Source organism: Lepus europaeus, chromosome 10, assembly GCF_033115175.1.
Source record: "Lepus europaeus isolate LE1 chromosome 10, mLepTim1.pri, whole genome shotgun sequence".
In the NCBI taxonomy this organism is placed as follows: domain Eukaryota; kingdom Metazoa; phylum Chordata; class Mammalia; order Lagomorpha; family Leporidae; genus Lepus; species Lepus europaeus.
The window spans coordinates 14,883,933-14,899,294 of NC_084836.1; the positions used below are offsets into that span (position 1 = coordinate 14,883,933).

The window sequence follows — 15,362 nt, forward strand, 5'->3', positions numbered from 1 at the left end:
CTAAGAACTCCAGAATTGGTCTGGGATATGAATATGGAACAGATTTTTATCAGTTAGATTCCTGAGAATTCAGAGTTTATGTGTTATAACAGCTAGTGACCCTAACTAGCAAAGAAGTCTTCCCTGGCTAGATTAAGACCCCTGGGGAAGCTCAGTTAAGACCCTCTACTTCCCCTTCCATAGCACTTAGCACAATGGTAGTGGCTTATTCGAGGGCTGTCTGTCTCACTGCTGGACTGTAAACTCGTGGCTGTCTGGGATTATACCTATTTTCCATATCACTGCATGCTGTGGTTTGAATCTGTCCTCCCACGTTCACTGGTTGGAAAATTAACTTCCAATGCAACAGTGTTGAGAGACGGGACCTTTAAGAGATGAACAGGTCATAAGGGCTCTATCCTCATGAATGGATTAATATTCTAATCCTGGGAGTGACTTTGTTACGGTGAGAGTGGGTTTGTTACAAAATCAAGTCCGACATTATTCCCACCTCATGCGTGTGTGCCTGCTTCCATGCCATTCCACCTCCACCATGGGATGGTGTGCCTAGGAGGCCCTTGGCAGAAGCAGGCTCCTTGACCTAGGATTTCCCAGTCTCCAAAACTGTAAGAAATATCTGTCTGTTCTTTATAAATTACCCAGTCTCAGGTGTTCTGTTACAGTGGCGTAAAACAGACTGAGGCGCTTCACCCCCAGGGCCTACGTAAACCAACAAACATGGAGATCATTCTACATGAAATCTCTAGGCACAAAGTAAATTATTGACTTGCTCCTGCTTATTTGGTTTTCTTCTAGGATCAAGAATTCCTTTGGGATATCAGTTATTATTCTGGTTCCCTGACGCCCACAGTTCCCTTTTGAATGAATTCAAAGATACTGGAAGAAAATGCAGGCAGCAGAAGTGCTAACCTCAGCCCCTCCACGATGTTGCCGGTAGCCTTTAGCTCTCTGATGTCGTCATCTCGCACGGGAGCACACAGTTTACCCATCGTACTGATGACATAGTTGGCCAGGCCTTGGATGTCGACAGCATTGTGCTCGGCCTGCTGCCTGATGAGGTCTGTGTCCAAAACCTCACAGATCTGGTTACGAAGCCGGTTGCCTCCAGGAGTCAGAAAAGAGAGAAGAGTCTGCACAGGGAAGGAAAGCAAGATTAACAGCACTGTTTCATGAGCGAAGGCTGTCGCCTTTCATTTCAGTGACCAGGACGTCAGGCCCCCTGTCCATCTTTTTGTGCCCCGGATGCCACAGAGGTTGACGCAGGCTGAGTGGTGACCAGAGAAGCACTCTGGCATCTGAACTCTACAAAGACAGCCATGCCTTCTCATTAAAAGCCCTCTACCAGGAAAACTGACGGATCCTGTCGGGGATGAAAACAATCGGCAAGGAAGCCGTATTACTAAAACCACTCGGGAAAGTCCACGGGTAAGCAGTGCAGAAGGCAAGAACAAGGCGCAGATCATGGCTCCGAAAGAACTCTTAAAAAAAGGCAGAAGAAAACGCCCCCAGGTCCATCAGGTTTGACTTATTTTACGTATAAAACACTTACTATATGCAAAGGGACTTCAAAAGTTTATGGAAAGCTAAATGAAAGGATAAGTTAGTTTTGATGCAAAATACTGTAAAATGCATGCACAACTTTTTCATAAAGTTTTTGAAGACAACTTGCATTAAATGAGCAACCTATTTATTGAATATTCATGACACAACAGACACTGTACCAATATACACAGCACAAAATCAGGGGCACAGTTTCTGAGCCGGAGTGGCCTGTTCAAATTCCTCTCCACTTCTCAAAGCTGTATGACCTGGGTGAGTCAGGGAACTTGGTTTCTTTACATAAAATAAGAATAACAAGAGGAACTACCTCATAGCATTATGGTAAGGGTAAATAAATAATCTAGTATTTGGTATAGAGCAAGTCCCTGGCAAATGTTAGCTAAAATTTCAACAGGCATCTCATTTAATTCTTAGAAGTGCCTTGTAAATACTCAGGAAACAGACTTAAAGACAGAGTCCATCCCTAAACCACATCTGTCTGCTTTCAGTCTGTGCTCCCAGCTAATACGAGGACTCTGTGCCCTACACATCACCCTGATCTGTCCACTGCCTTCTCCTCTCGGCAGTGCAGGGGAAAATGCTACCAGTGATATAACTCGCTTGTTTTTCAAAAACAACAGCCAAAGCTAGAGGGTATATAACAGTCTTTAGTGAAAAAAAAAAACCCTTAATTGCTATAGTCTGAATGTCTGTGTTCCCCCAAAGTTCATATTGAAACCCATTCCTCAAAGAGACAGTATTCAGAGGTGAGGCCTGTGGGATATGATAAGGTCACGTGTGTGGAGTCCTCATGAACGGGATCAGTGCCTTTATGAAATAATAATAAAAATAAATAAATAACCTGGAGAGCAACCCTGCTCTTCCCACCACGTGAGAACACATGGAGAAGGTGCCATCTAAGAAGCAAGAAGTGGGCCCTCACCAGACACAGAATCCGCTGGAACCTTGACCTTGACCATGCCTCCAGAACTGTGAGAAATGAGTTTCTGCTGTTGATAAGCCGCCCAGTCTATGGTATTCTGTAAGAGCACTCAGATGCACTAAGACACTGATGAACACAAACAGAATCAACTGACCTCTCTGATTTCTTCAAACAGTTTGATAGCATGTTCATACTCAGGAGGTTCGGCACTTAGCTCTGATTCCAAGACATCCCAGAAGGCCTGGTGCACAATATGCTTCACTCGGCCAGCCAAGCTGCAGCGAAGAAACAGACTACGTTTTAAAATAAGCGTTATTTCACTAATAATAAAAAACATGCTAATTATAGACATCTTAGAAAATAGAGGGGAAAAGACTAAAACTTGCCCATAATCCCATTATTAACCTTTTGACACATTTTCCATGTCCAATCATTGTTTTAACATAGTTAAGAGTAACCAGTATATATAATGTTCTATACTTTTTTTTCATTTTTATTCTGTCCTTTTTTCCCTAGGTTTTTAAAATACTTCCTTAGTAGAGTGTTCGATAAGTTCATAAAATTCTGTCCTAAGGAGATACCATAATTTACCAAGCTACTTTTCTACACAGACTCTAGATTTGGGGGATGAGGACGGCAAAGTTGCTCTTTGCTCAACAACTGGAGTTCCATGACACAGAATAGAACAGACTGGCCCCAAGGAGACATGCATCTAAATGGCTGCCAGCTGCGGCTTAGATGTCCCATTTAAAGTTAGCCAGACCACACTGCTGAAATAGAAGCCTCCAGGAACAGCTCACAATAGAAGAGGTGGCCACCTTGGTTCACCCCTTATGTCAATGTCCCAAAACGGAAGCACATTCATACACATGGCTGCTGAACTCTATGACATTTTGCAACAACTTTTAGCAAAACTTGTATTTCCCTGAAGTGTAATTACTGATAGCTCTCTTTCCCCCACAGAGCTAAGCACCTCCCCCACACGGATCGTAAGTACCTGCCATCGCGCCCAGCACAGTGACTGACATATAGCCAATGCCTGACAAATACACGGTGAATAAATTGATAATTTGATGGCTCAACATATCTCCTAACTTTTCTTCTTCTTTTTTAAGATTTATTATGTATTTGAAAGGCAGAGTTACAAAGAGAGAAGGAGAAACAGACAGATCTTCCATCCGCTGGTTCACTCCCAAGATGGCAGCAACAACTAAAGAGTGGGTTGGGCTGAAGCCAGGAGTCAGCAGTTTCTTCTGGGTCTCCCAGGTAGCCTAAGCAAATATTATATTCAACTCAGCAACTTTAAGTCCTAAAAGTTATTCTGGTCGCCTGAGGGGATTCATTCAACATAAATGCCACTCCTCATGTCTGAGCCTTCCCTGGGCAACTCCAGAACCATGAGAAAGGCAAATATTGCCAGGATGCACTTTCACTCAATACAAGCTGCACACATCTTCTAGCTTGAATGGACCAACAGCAAATGGGTTAAAACAAGTTTAGAGCTCCCTAAGGGATACTGGGGTTTAAATGCTGTGGTGTAGTAGGTTAAGCCTCTGCCTGTGACACCAGCATCCCTTATGGGCACCAGTTCGAGTTCTGGTTGCTCCACTTGCAATGCAGCTACCTGCTAATGCACCAGGGAAAGCAGTGGAAGATGACTCAAGTGCTTGGGCCCCTGCACCCAGATAAGAGACCAGGAAGAAGCTCCTGGCTCCTGGCTTTTGGCTTCGGACCATTGTGGCCATTTGTGGAATAAACCAGTGGAGCGAAGACCTCTCTCTCTGTCTCTCTGTAACTCTGCCTCTCAAATAAATAAATAAATCTTTTCAAAATAAAATGAGCTTTCCTAAAGGCTATAGAGCATTTCAGTTCTTTAATTTCCTAGACAAGTTGAGGGGAGGGGTGGCACAGGAAGTGAATATAACCAAATAATTTATTACATATCAATTTATTTATTTACCTGAGAGGGAGAGACAGATAGTACCATTCACTGGTTCATTCTCTAAATGCTCACATTGACTAAGACTGGGCCAGGCCAAAGCCCCAAACCAGGAACTAAACCAGGTCTCCCACATGGGTGGCAGGGTCCCAACTACTTGTTGCCTCTCAGGTTGCACATTGGTAAGAGCTGGGACAAAAACCCAGGCATTGCAATAGACATGAGATGTAGGCCTCCCAGCCAGTAGATTAAGCGCTGGTCTAAACACCTGCCCCCCAATCAAATCATTTTTAAAGTCATTTCTGACCGGTGTCAGAACCTTACAGATTTTAGCAGGTTTTCCCCTCTGAGAATAGATTTTATAAAGTATGAGAGTTGGCCAGATGTTAAAAAGGATCAACTTGAACATTGTGGAGGGCATGTCAACATCAACAGCTATGGTTGCATAGTACGCTACTTCATTTTTAAGCAAAGGCATTGTGTCCTCACTCTGAACTGTTTCCAGAGAGATTAATATTTTCTATAGTCTCAAGCACTTATGTGTAAGGTACTTTTATGCAATAAGCATACATTTGAACTGAATAGCGTAGTACCCATTTTTATTCTGGGGAACATGATCATCCCAACGCCAAGATTCCAATCCTAGGGTCTGTCTGATCCTAATGTGCCTTTACCTGACCTGAACCCACACCTTTTGGATTAAAAATACAGATACTGCCAAACTGTCTTTTGCTATATTCATAAAAACACTGAAGTTAACTTTAAAAAATTCATTTTTATTATTCAGCAAATAAATGTTTACTGAACATCCAGCATACACTAGGCCTTGCTTTAGGCAGTGGGAAGAAAATCTCCATCCTCAAAAAGCTTATATGTTAGCAAGGACAGAAAGATAGAAACAGATGAAAGTGAGTACGCCGGTTTCACAGCTATGGGGTAGACAGAGTGAGACAATGCAGTGGCCAGGGATAGAAAGGCTACTGCTTTTGCTAGGCGGCTGAAGAAAGCTTCTCTAAGGCAGTGACCCTGAGTGCAGACTCAAACGGGAGGAAGAAAATAGCCAATCCAGGGAAAGAACAAGGAGGAAGGGGACGAGGCCCTGAGACAGGATCAGACTTGGTATACTCTGAGGTCAGGAATGAAGCCAGCACCAGCATGGCTAAAGTATTGCAAGCAGGGGTAAAACACTAAGAGATGGGGTCGGGGAAGTAGGGCGTCCCAGGCCAGAAGAAAAAGTCTGGGTTTTTATTTTATGTGTAACAGAAAACCACTGAAAGGTCTAAAGCAAAGAAATTATCTGACGGGATTCATTCTTCAGAAAGCTCACACGCCTACTGTTTGGATACCGAGGGTGGGCTGGGGGTGAGGTGGGGGGAGAACTAAGAATGAAGACAGGACCGCTGATTTGGACTGAAAGAGCCCAGGTCGCAGATGATGGTAGCCGAGCCCACGGATGCAGCAATAGAGCTGGGCTACAGGATCACAGCAAAATGCAGCCACCAAGAAAACCAGTTATGCCTACGTTAGCTAGTGATTTTTTAAAATATTAATTATTATTATGAGCAACTTTAATATAATCCAGGAGGATTACAATTCAGCTTTAAAAAGGGAAGCTATTATCTTTGCTTATTTTGCTATTTTAAAGGGAACGAGAAAGTTCTAAATGGGATCAAATATTATAGGTTGGTCTTAATTGATATAGGGAACATCTTAACTGGTACTGTGAACTAGAGAATTCCATGCCATTATCTGTGAGCCAACTTAAGCTCTAAAGGTAACCTATCTGTAGGAATGGGCTCTGCTCTTGGTTGTGAGCCACTGATGCCAGAGAAACTGAGGTAGGATGGAAGGAGGTGGCTCTCGACAAAGTCCCTGCGGCTGAAATTCACCAGGAACTTCCCCTTGCAGCTGGGATCCCTATCTCCAAATGCTTCTGCATTGCCTATTCTTAGCGCTTTGGCAATTCAGAAGAACAAACACAAGCATGAAATTGACATAAAGCATTAAATTATAAATCCTCTTATCAAAAGGGAGGCCCTGGGAGCTATGAGTCTTCAGCAAAGGAATTAAATGTGGTCCAGGGGTACAGGACCATCAGAAAAAGCTTCCCTCAGGAAGTAACATGTGAGATAAGGTCTAAGGATGATGGGTAACATGTACCCTAAATGAATTTATTTACAAAAAAGACCTTATTAGAGAGCTGAATACTGTTTCTCCCCTGTGAATATTCTGGAAGAACTTCCAGGACTCAGTATGAACACATGTATACATGTATAGTGTTTCTCTCTCTCTCCCTCCCTCCCTCCCTCCCTCCCTCTCTCTCTCTCTCACACACACACACACAGGTACACATACACATAGACTCTTCAATATGGTTTATATACAACAAACGCCTCCAGATTACCTGTTCTCTGGGAGGGCATCTTGTTTCAGCTGGAAGTTCTCATTTACAGCAATTTCATGAGCAAGAGTCATGTTTGATAAATTCCTGGCTGCAGCCATAACTTCATCAAAGGTTACCACCCTAGGAGGGCTCATTGCTGAAAGAAAAACGAAAGTCAGTAAATGACGTGGAAGAAATGCTGTCACCCAGTGAAGCCTCCTGATGCTCACAAGGTTTAATTTATTTCAATGCATATTCTAGGATTTCACAAGTAAAGAGAATATATAAAGGTACTTCAAAAAGTCCATGGAAAACAGAATTAAATGGTAAGGTTATTTTGGTACAAACATTTTTAAATCCATGAATAATGTTTTCTAGTATTCATTCATTTTCCATGATTTTTTTGAAGTATCTCTTTATACAAAAATAGGTGGATGTACTCACTTAATGAAGACTTTAAAAAAATTTAAGAACTCCTTTCATGGCTTCAGTTATTGTATTTGACAATAAATTCTCCATATTCAACAATAAATTAGTAAGACTGTTTTTGAGGCAATCTTATAATATAGGCCCATAAGTTAATTTTAAAAATTAAATCATCTATTTTTTTAGTACCTAGTGTATCTGCACTTATTACATGTATTATACAGGAAAATGATAAGACTTTATTCTTTTTTTATTTGACAGGCAGAGTTAGACAGTGAGAGAGAGAGAGAGAGAGAGAGAGAGAGAGAGAGAGAAAGGTCTTCCTTTTGTTGGTTCACCCCCCAAATGGCTGCTACGGCCTGTGCGCTGCGCCGATCTGAAGCCAGGAGCCAGGTGCTTCTCCTGGTCTCCCATGCGGGTACAGGGCCCAAGCACTTGGGCCATCCTCCACTGTACTCCTGGGCCACAGCAGAGAGCTAGACTGGAAGAGGAGCAACTGGGACAGAATCTGGTGCCCTGACAGGGACTAGAACCTGGGGTACCGGCGCCGCAGGCCGAGGATTAGTCAAGTGAGCCATGGCGCCTGCCAGACTTTATTCTTGAATTTAGAATTCTTTTTTTTTTTTTTTTTTTTTTTTTTTTTTGCTTAGGTAAAAAGATGTATTTCAAAGTGGGAACAGTCGTAGGTTACAAAAAGTCACTGTGGAATTTAGAATTCTTAATAATTCTTAAATTTAACAACTAGACTCAATATGAAATAACTGATTACTTAAAACTATAAACTATGAAAGTATAGCCAGTATAGCATGATCTTTAGGGTTCAACCCTAAGTTTTGCTAGCTGGTAAGTTATCATTTGACTTAATTGAGGCATGGTTTACCTCCTTACAGGGTTGCCCTAATGTGATTAAATGAGATAATTTAGGTAAAGAAAAACATAGAACTCAATAAATATACATAAATAAAGTAAAATAAAATAAAATCTTAGAAGTTAGATAACTTGGTAGGAATTAGTAAGTACAGAATTTGAGATATTTCTAAAGATTACAATTTCTAAAGAAATTGTTCCAATAAACTGTGACTTTTGAAAATCACTGTTTAGCTTCTGTGAATTAAAAATCATAACCTCAAGCAAGTGCATGGAGAAGCAACACTTTGCTACCTAACTTATTTTTAAAAAGGAGAAGCAGCAGGAAGCAGTTGCGGCGGCGGGGGGAGATAGATGATAACCAGAGTTAGTGAAACTCTTCTTCAGGAAGCCTGGGTTCCCTGTTGTCAGATGCAGCAACCCTACCCAAAGAGTGAGCAAAGGCACAGAAACCTGGGGTGGCTGCTGTTAACTCTTGTACCAACTCTACCTATGATTCTCCTTTTAAATGTCTATATACTTTGGTCCAATAATCCAAAGACATCCCAAGGAACAGAAAGCCTTTATGCACCAAAATGTGCATAAAGAACTATTTTATAATGGCAGAAAGAGTGCAAACTAATTAAACATCCAATGATAAATCAATGGTTAAGTAAATTTATGTTATATTTACTTGATGAAGTAGTAGGCAGTCATAAAAACAATGTTCAAAATTATCATGAGGGGGGGCATCTCATGTGAGCACCAGTTCAAACCCTGGCTACTCCATTTCTGATCCAGCTCCCTGCTAATGGCCTGGGGAAAGCAACAGAAGATGGCCCAAGTGTTTGGGCACCTGCAAACCCTGTGGGAGACCTGGAAGAAGCTTCTGGCTCCTAGCTTCAGCCTGGCATGGCCCCACCCTGGCTGTTATAGCCATCTGGGGAGTGTACCAGCAGACTAAAGATCTCTCTCTCTCTCTCTCTCTCTCTCTATGCCTTTCAAATAAATAAATAAATAAATCTTTAAAAAATAAAAACACAAAAAAACAAACAAACAAAAATAAATAAATAAAAAAAATAAAAACACATGTTGATCATAAAAAAGAAAATAAAACTTAAAAAATCATGAGGGGCTCGGATTGTGGCACAGAAGGTTAAACTGGCAGCATCACACATCAGAGTGCCAATGCAAGTCCAGGCGGCTCCATTTCCAATCCAGCTTCCTGCTAACGCACACGCTGGGAGCCAGCAGGTGACAGCTCCAGTGCCCCTGTGGGCGACTTGGATGGAGTTCTGGGCTCCTGGCTTCAGTCTGGCCCAGACCAGCTGCTGCAGCCATCTCGGCAGTGAACCAGTAGATGGGAGATCTCTCTCCCTCTCTGTCTCTCAAATAAATAAATCTTTAAAAATAAATAAAATTACCATGAGTAAATTTTTGGCTAGAATACCGTTAAGAGTCGACACACCCAAGTATGTACACACGTACATCTGTGCAAAGGGTAACAATACAGTTAAGTTTTATGCATTTTCCCAATTTCTCAAAAGTGAGAACATAAAAATTTAAAATAAATAAAAATGAACAAACTTTTAAAAATAGACACTGGGTGGGGGGGCTGGCACTGTGGCACAGCTGGTTAAAGCCCTGGCCTGTAGCTCCAGCATCCCATTTGGGTGCCAGTTCTAGTCCTAGCTGCTCCTCTTCTAATCCAGCTCTTTGCTATGGCCTGAGATAGCAGTAGAAGATGGCCCAAGTCCTTGGGCCCCTGCATCCGCATGGGAGACCTGGAAGAGGCTCCTGGCTCCTGGCTTCAGATGGGCGCAGTTCTGGCAGTTGTGGCCAACTGGGGAATGAACCATCAGATGGAAGACTTCTATCTCTGTCTCTACCTCTCTCTGTAACTGTCTTTCAAATAAATAAAAAAATAAATCTTTTTAAAAAATGGACATTGGGTATTAAACATTAGTTGCTTTTGTCTGCATTTGCTTTGTCAGACAATAGTCATTGAAAAAACATTAAAAAAAAAAAAAACAAACCAAGATGGGCAGACAATTAGCATAGCAGCTAAGATGCCACTTGGGATACCTGCACCTGCATCAGAGTGCCTGGGTTTGAGCGCCCGCTCTGCTCCCCATTCTAGCTTCTTGCTAAGGCATCAATGGTGGCTCAAATATCTGGTTCCTACCACCCATGTGGGAGCCTACACTGAGTTTCTAGTTCCTAGTTTTGGTCCAGCCCATCCACCTGTTGTGGACATTTGGGGAGTAAAGCAGCAGATGAGAGATCTCTGTCTCTCTACCTTTCAAATAAATAAAACATTGCTTTTTTTTTTTTTTTTTTTAAAGGGCAAACACACCAGCTTTACCCAACTCTAGTTTCCACATAAACACAAAAAGGAACAGATCTCCCTTTGCTGGGCCACTCTTTCAATTTCTTCTGCCATCTCTAGTGTGGTAATTCTCCTTGGGGCAACTTTCTGGGGGCAATTGGCACACAGTTTTTGAAATCAGCAGGAAACTCTTTAGGTTATTTCATTTCCTGCCTGACTGTTCAACAAAGGCAAATTTGCTTCAATGAAAATGAGAACCAATCAGACAATCAATCTGAATTTATCCTTGAGAAGTATCCAAAACAGAAGGGCTTTCCACAATTTGCAAGAGCAGAGAGGCAAGGCTGGGGGCCTGGTTTATGGCAAAAAAGAAAACAAATCAGTAATCCAATGAAAATCAGTAGGTTGTAGACTTCAGCGGCTATTTATTTCCGGAAAGCCTGTCCAAAAAACCCGCAGTGCCTCTGCAGTGCAGTTCTGACACATTTAGAAAGGAGGGGCAGCCTGTGTTCTGCTCTCAGCCCTCTGAGTTATCAAATCCAAGGGGCGTGTCTAAGAGCGCCCAGCCCCACCCCGGCCTGAGCCCTGGTTCCTCTGTTGGCTCACAAGCAGGAGAGCTGGATTTGCTGGAGGAGTCGCTTGTAAAGCTTTGCCGGGAGCACTCGCAGTCGCTGAGTGAAGCCATGCTTTCCGAAAACCTCGAAGAGTCCGAGTCGCTTGGCTGGTCCTCGCCCACACACTGCTTCTCGCCATGGAAGGGCATGGTGTGTCAGTCGAGTCTGGATAAAAGAGATAGCACCTGCACAGACAAACAGACCCCGGTCAGTATTCTGCAGTACTTCCGCCAATATTGCAGGACTGAAAAGGCCCCTGGATGAGGATCTTGCCTGGTCAGGTTGTCACTAGGCATCAAGGTTGACTTCCTTCCGGGGTTCCACAGGTGTGAGCTGACTCATGACATGCTCATGTTGAATATGGGGCAGTTATAACCAATGACAGATCCTTAAAACAACAGGTGTAACACACACATACTCGCTCCTCCTGGGTTGCTAAAAATGGGAAGGTAAGAGGGTGGGGCTCCGGGGTCAAACTGTTCATCTGTCTTTTTGTCTGTGACCTTGGGGAGGTCACTTACCCACCTAGCTCATCAATGAGACCAGCCTGAAAGAACGACCTCACAGAGTTGTTTAAAGACTAAAAGGGATTAATTTTATTCAAATGCTTAACACAGAGCTAGTGGTAGCTGTGATTGTTGTTCCTATTGCTTTGTTTTCAATGAAATGTTTCTGACATCAGTCTCTTCTTGCTGTGAGCCTCCTGGGAGAGCCGAAAGACTGATTAGAATCTCTGGCTGGCAAGTCTCTAGCCTCCTCCTCTCCACTGGCACATGAACTGCCCTGATGTGAGGGTAAGACCTCCTACTCGTTTTGTACTTGACAACTGATCAAGTACGCACCATAACCCAGGAGCACACAGGCATCTGGGGTCCCAGTTTACAGGCGGTGGACACACTTAGAGGGACAAGGGGACTTCCTACGCCATAAAACAAGTCCCTTGGTTCTACATCCAGTGCTGTTTCTGGGGCATCGGATTGCGTCCCAGCGAAGGGCAGCTGGACCTAAGCGCGACCCAGAAAGGAGATCAGGGGCCCACAAGGTGCCCGGGCCGGGGCCCAAGAGGACCAGCCAGGCCCGTGAGGGAGCTGGCCCTGATACGAGTGTGGTGTCAGTTGACACTGAAAGGGAAACCTGTCCCCGGTGAGAAAGGCACCTGAAATCCTAAATGGACAATAATGACAGGAAGAGCTCACGGAGTCCTTTACACCTGAACCAGCCTGAATGATGAGAAGTAAAGCACTTGGAAAGCCACCAGAACACAAAACCCCCACTACACACACCGGGCCTGGAGATGCCTACACGGCTTCTCTGGTAACGTCAGTAGCACTTCTTGAGTGTTTACTGGGTACGAGGCACTAGGAAAAGGAACAGCAAACATGGCAGAAAACACCATGCTCTCATGGTCCTCAAGTCCCGTTACCTAAAATTGTGTGGGCTGGAAGCCAACAGGTGAGAGAGCGGAAAACAAGACAAGGCTGTGAAAGTGCGAGAAAGGAGAGGCGTGGTCAGGACTGAGGGGAGTGGAGGGGCCTAGCCTCTGTGGCAAGAAAGAGACATTTTTTAAAAAATTCCTCAGGAACAAAAATGAACCCGAGAGGGATTTACTAAGGATCAAGCGTCCAAGGCATTTGTACCTTGCCTCACTTAACCTTTCTCCAGTCCTGCCGCTTACAGAAATGAACCCTGCCTGGCCCACTGCTTTCGTGAACAGAAAATCCACTAAGGCAGAGCCTGCCTCTACAGGCTGCAGGGCAAGGGCTGGAGAGAAACTGCCAGGGAGCCTTGGAGAGACGCTCACTTTACGCTAGAACCCCGAAGCCAACCGCCGTGTACACAGGCTACACAACAGACTCAAACCCTGGCATCAAGGGGACAGAGGAAAGGGGGCTTCTCTAACCCTTCTACAGCCACCAGATCCCAACCCTAAGTAGAATGCTCACTCTCCCCTGCAGCACGCTTTCTCGCTCTCTGCCAGCATTTTACTTCCTACTGTTGGGATTTCTTGGAAAATGACAGCTTTTCCCAGGAAGTCTTCCCTGTACCCTCTGGCCAGACAGACTCCATGGCGCTCCTCTGTGTGGGTCGGTAGCACATCTCCTGCGTCCCTATGAGAGCTCTTAGTCTCTTCTCTAGTTATTTTCATCTGTGACTACTTCCGAACCTCTTTACCAAGGCAGAGACAGTGTCTCATAGCCACTGCCAAGTACATGACACGCATTCATTCAGTGTCAGCTAAGTAAGAATCACTGAATCCCATTTGGTACAGCTTCAACCAGAACATTTGCAAACTGATACCGCTACCTGTTTCCAGGCCTGGCAGGGCCAACATCCAAGCCCTGGAGCAGAGAATCTTCTGCCTAAGCCTACCTACCTTATTAGGACCCCAGGTCCTTGTCATACTCTCATTTAGATTTCTCAGGCTGTTTCCACATTATGATTTTTTTCAGTCATTTCCCTGCAAAGTAATAACTATGCTAAGACTGCTTTGCTATTTGTCTTCCTCCATTACAGCTACCTCGGATGAGCAGTCCTGGGCTGTTCTTCCAAGTAAAAATGAATAAAAGCTTTCATCCACAAGGAGTTTATGAACTAGGTTAACAGTTATAACTGTTAACAGCACACTTGGTGGATTTCTTAATTGTGTTTAACAAGGCAGCAAAGTGCAAAGATTTAAACAATAAAAAGCTCTAGGTGAAGGAGTTAGGAGTTAAGGGTTTGGGGCCGTGTGACTTTATGAATATCACATCCGCTCTTTTCACCTCATTTTACTGAGGGTTGGGCCAGTGATGTTTCTTCCAGTTAGAAATTGCTAAGATGCTCCAAATTCAGTTTCATCAGGTGTCACTACAAGTTTAAGAAATTAAATCTGTTCACGGCAGCCATGCTTAACAGTGTGCAATTACTCTCTCCATCACAATTCATTGGAGATAGAGTTCTTGGTCCAGAAGATGTAACAGAAAATGTAAAAGCTTCAAAATGTTCAGAAACTTTCACTGAGTTGGTAGAAGCCTCCACTTTATAACAGGGCCTTGGTGTGTCCAAGCAGAAGCCAAAGGGTCTTTGAAGCCAAAACATCTCGCAGCATTCTATATAGAAATGGTCTGGGCCAGTGCTGTGGCATAGTAGGTTAAGCCTCCATCTGCAGCACCGACATCCTATGTGGGCACTAGTTCGAGTCCTAGCTGCTCTACTTCCAATCCAGCTCCCTGATAGTGGCCTGGGAAAGCAGTGGAGGAGGGCCCAATGCTTGGGCCCCTGCACCCATGTGGGAGACCTGGAGGAAGCTCCTGGTTTCAGACCAGCCCAGCTCCAACCATTGCAGCCAATCGGGGACTGAACCAACAGATGGAAGACCTTTCTTTTTTTTTTTTTTTTTTAAGGTTTTATTTATTTATTTGAGAGATAGAGTTACAGACAGTGAGAGGGAGAGACGGAGAGAAAGGCCTTCCTTTCATTGGTTCACTCTCCAAATGGCTGCAATGGCTGGAGCTGCGCCAATCAAGAGCCAGGAGCTTCTTCCAGGTCTCCCATGTGGGTGCAGGGGCCCAAGGACTTGAGCCATTCCTACTGCTTCCCCAGGCCATAGCAGAGAGCTGGATTGGAAGAAGAGCAGCCGGGACTCGAACCAGCGCCCATATGGGATGCCAGCACTTCAGGCCAGGGCTTTAATCCGCTGCACCACAGCACCGGCCATGGAAGACCTTTCTCTCTGTCTCTCCCTCTCTCTGTCTGTAACTCTCAAGTAAATAAATAATAAATCTTAAAAAAAAAAATAGTCTGCTTCCTAATATAGGTAATACCTAACAATATCTAACTCACAGGGCTGGAATGGGATTTCATTTAGTGATATAGGCAGAGTGCTTGGAATAGTGTTTGACAGAGTAAACACAAAATAGCTGCTTGTTATTATTTGCCTGCTAATATCATCTCGGGCATTAAAAACTTGGGAAGAAAGAACAGTTTTACCCCAGGATGATAAAAGCAGCCCCCCCCCCCTAGAAATAAACAAGGCTGGCTCATTACCTAGGACAGAACTCTTGCCTTGTCTGAAACACAAAAGCCAAAAACAAGACGACCCATCACAGAGTGAAGGGTCTTCTGCAAGTTCCCCCACACCTGCTCTTACTTTTCCTGGTCTTAGCTTCCCATATAAGTCAGCTGGGGATAAAGCTACTGTGGTAATTAGACTGCTTTGCAAACTAGATCAGTAATAATGGAATCTGGATAATTTTTGTGTGTTTTTTAACAAAGGCAATGTTTCTCACACCAACAAACTTAAATCTACCTAACCTTCACCAAGCAAATCAAACAACTATAGCTCATCCTTCCTGGAGGTTTTA

At 43.8% G+C, this 15,362-nt stretch overlaps 1 protein-coding gene across 2 annotated transcripts in view; it reads right to left on the minus strand.

Moving 5' to 3' along the window:
- Positions 1-15,362, minus strand: part of TCP11L2 (t-complex 11 like 2) — a 49,504-nt gene that overhangs the window by 27,862 nt on the left and 6,280 nt on the right. The window contains exons 2-5 of one of the 2 annotated variants that reach the window (XM_062202979.1): positions 11,012-11,204; positions 6,826-6,961; positions 2,637-2,757; positions 910-1,130 (exon numbers count right to left, since the gene is read on the minus strand). In XM_062202979.1, the coding sequence (XP_062058963.1) occupies positions 910-1,130; positions 2,637-2,757; positions 6,826-6,961; positions 11,012-11,168 (635 nt within the window). In that variant the 5' untranslated portion in view covers positions 11,169-11,204. Of the gene's footprint in view, positions 1-909; positions 1,131-2,636; positions 2,776-6,825; positions 6,962-11,011; positions 11,205-15,362 lie in introns of both variants that reach the window. The other variant, XM_062202978.1, reaches the window with a different exon arrangement.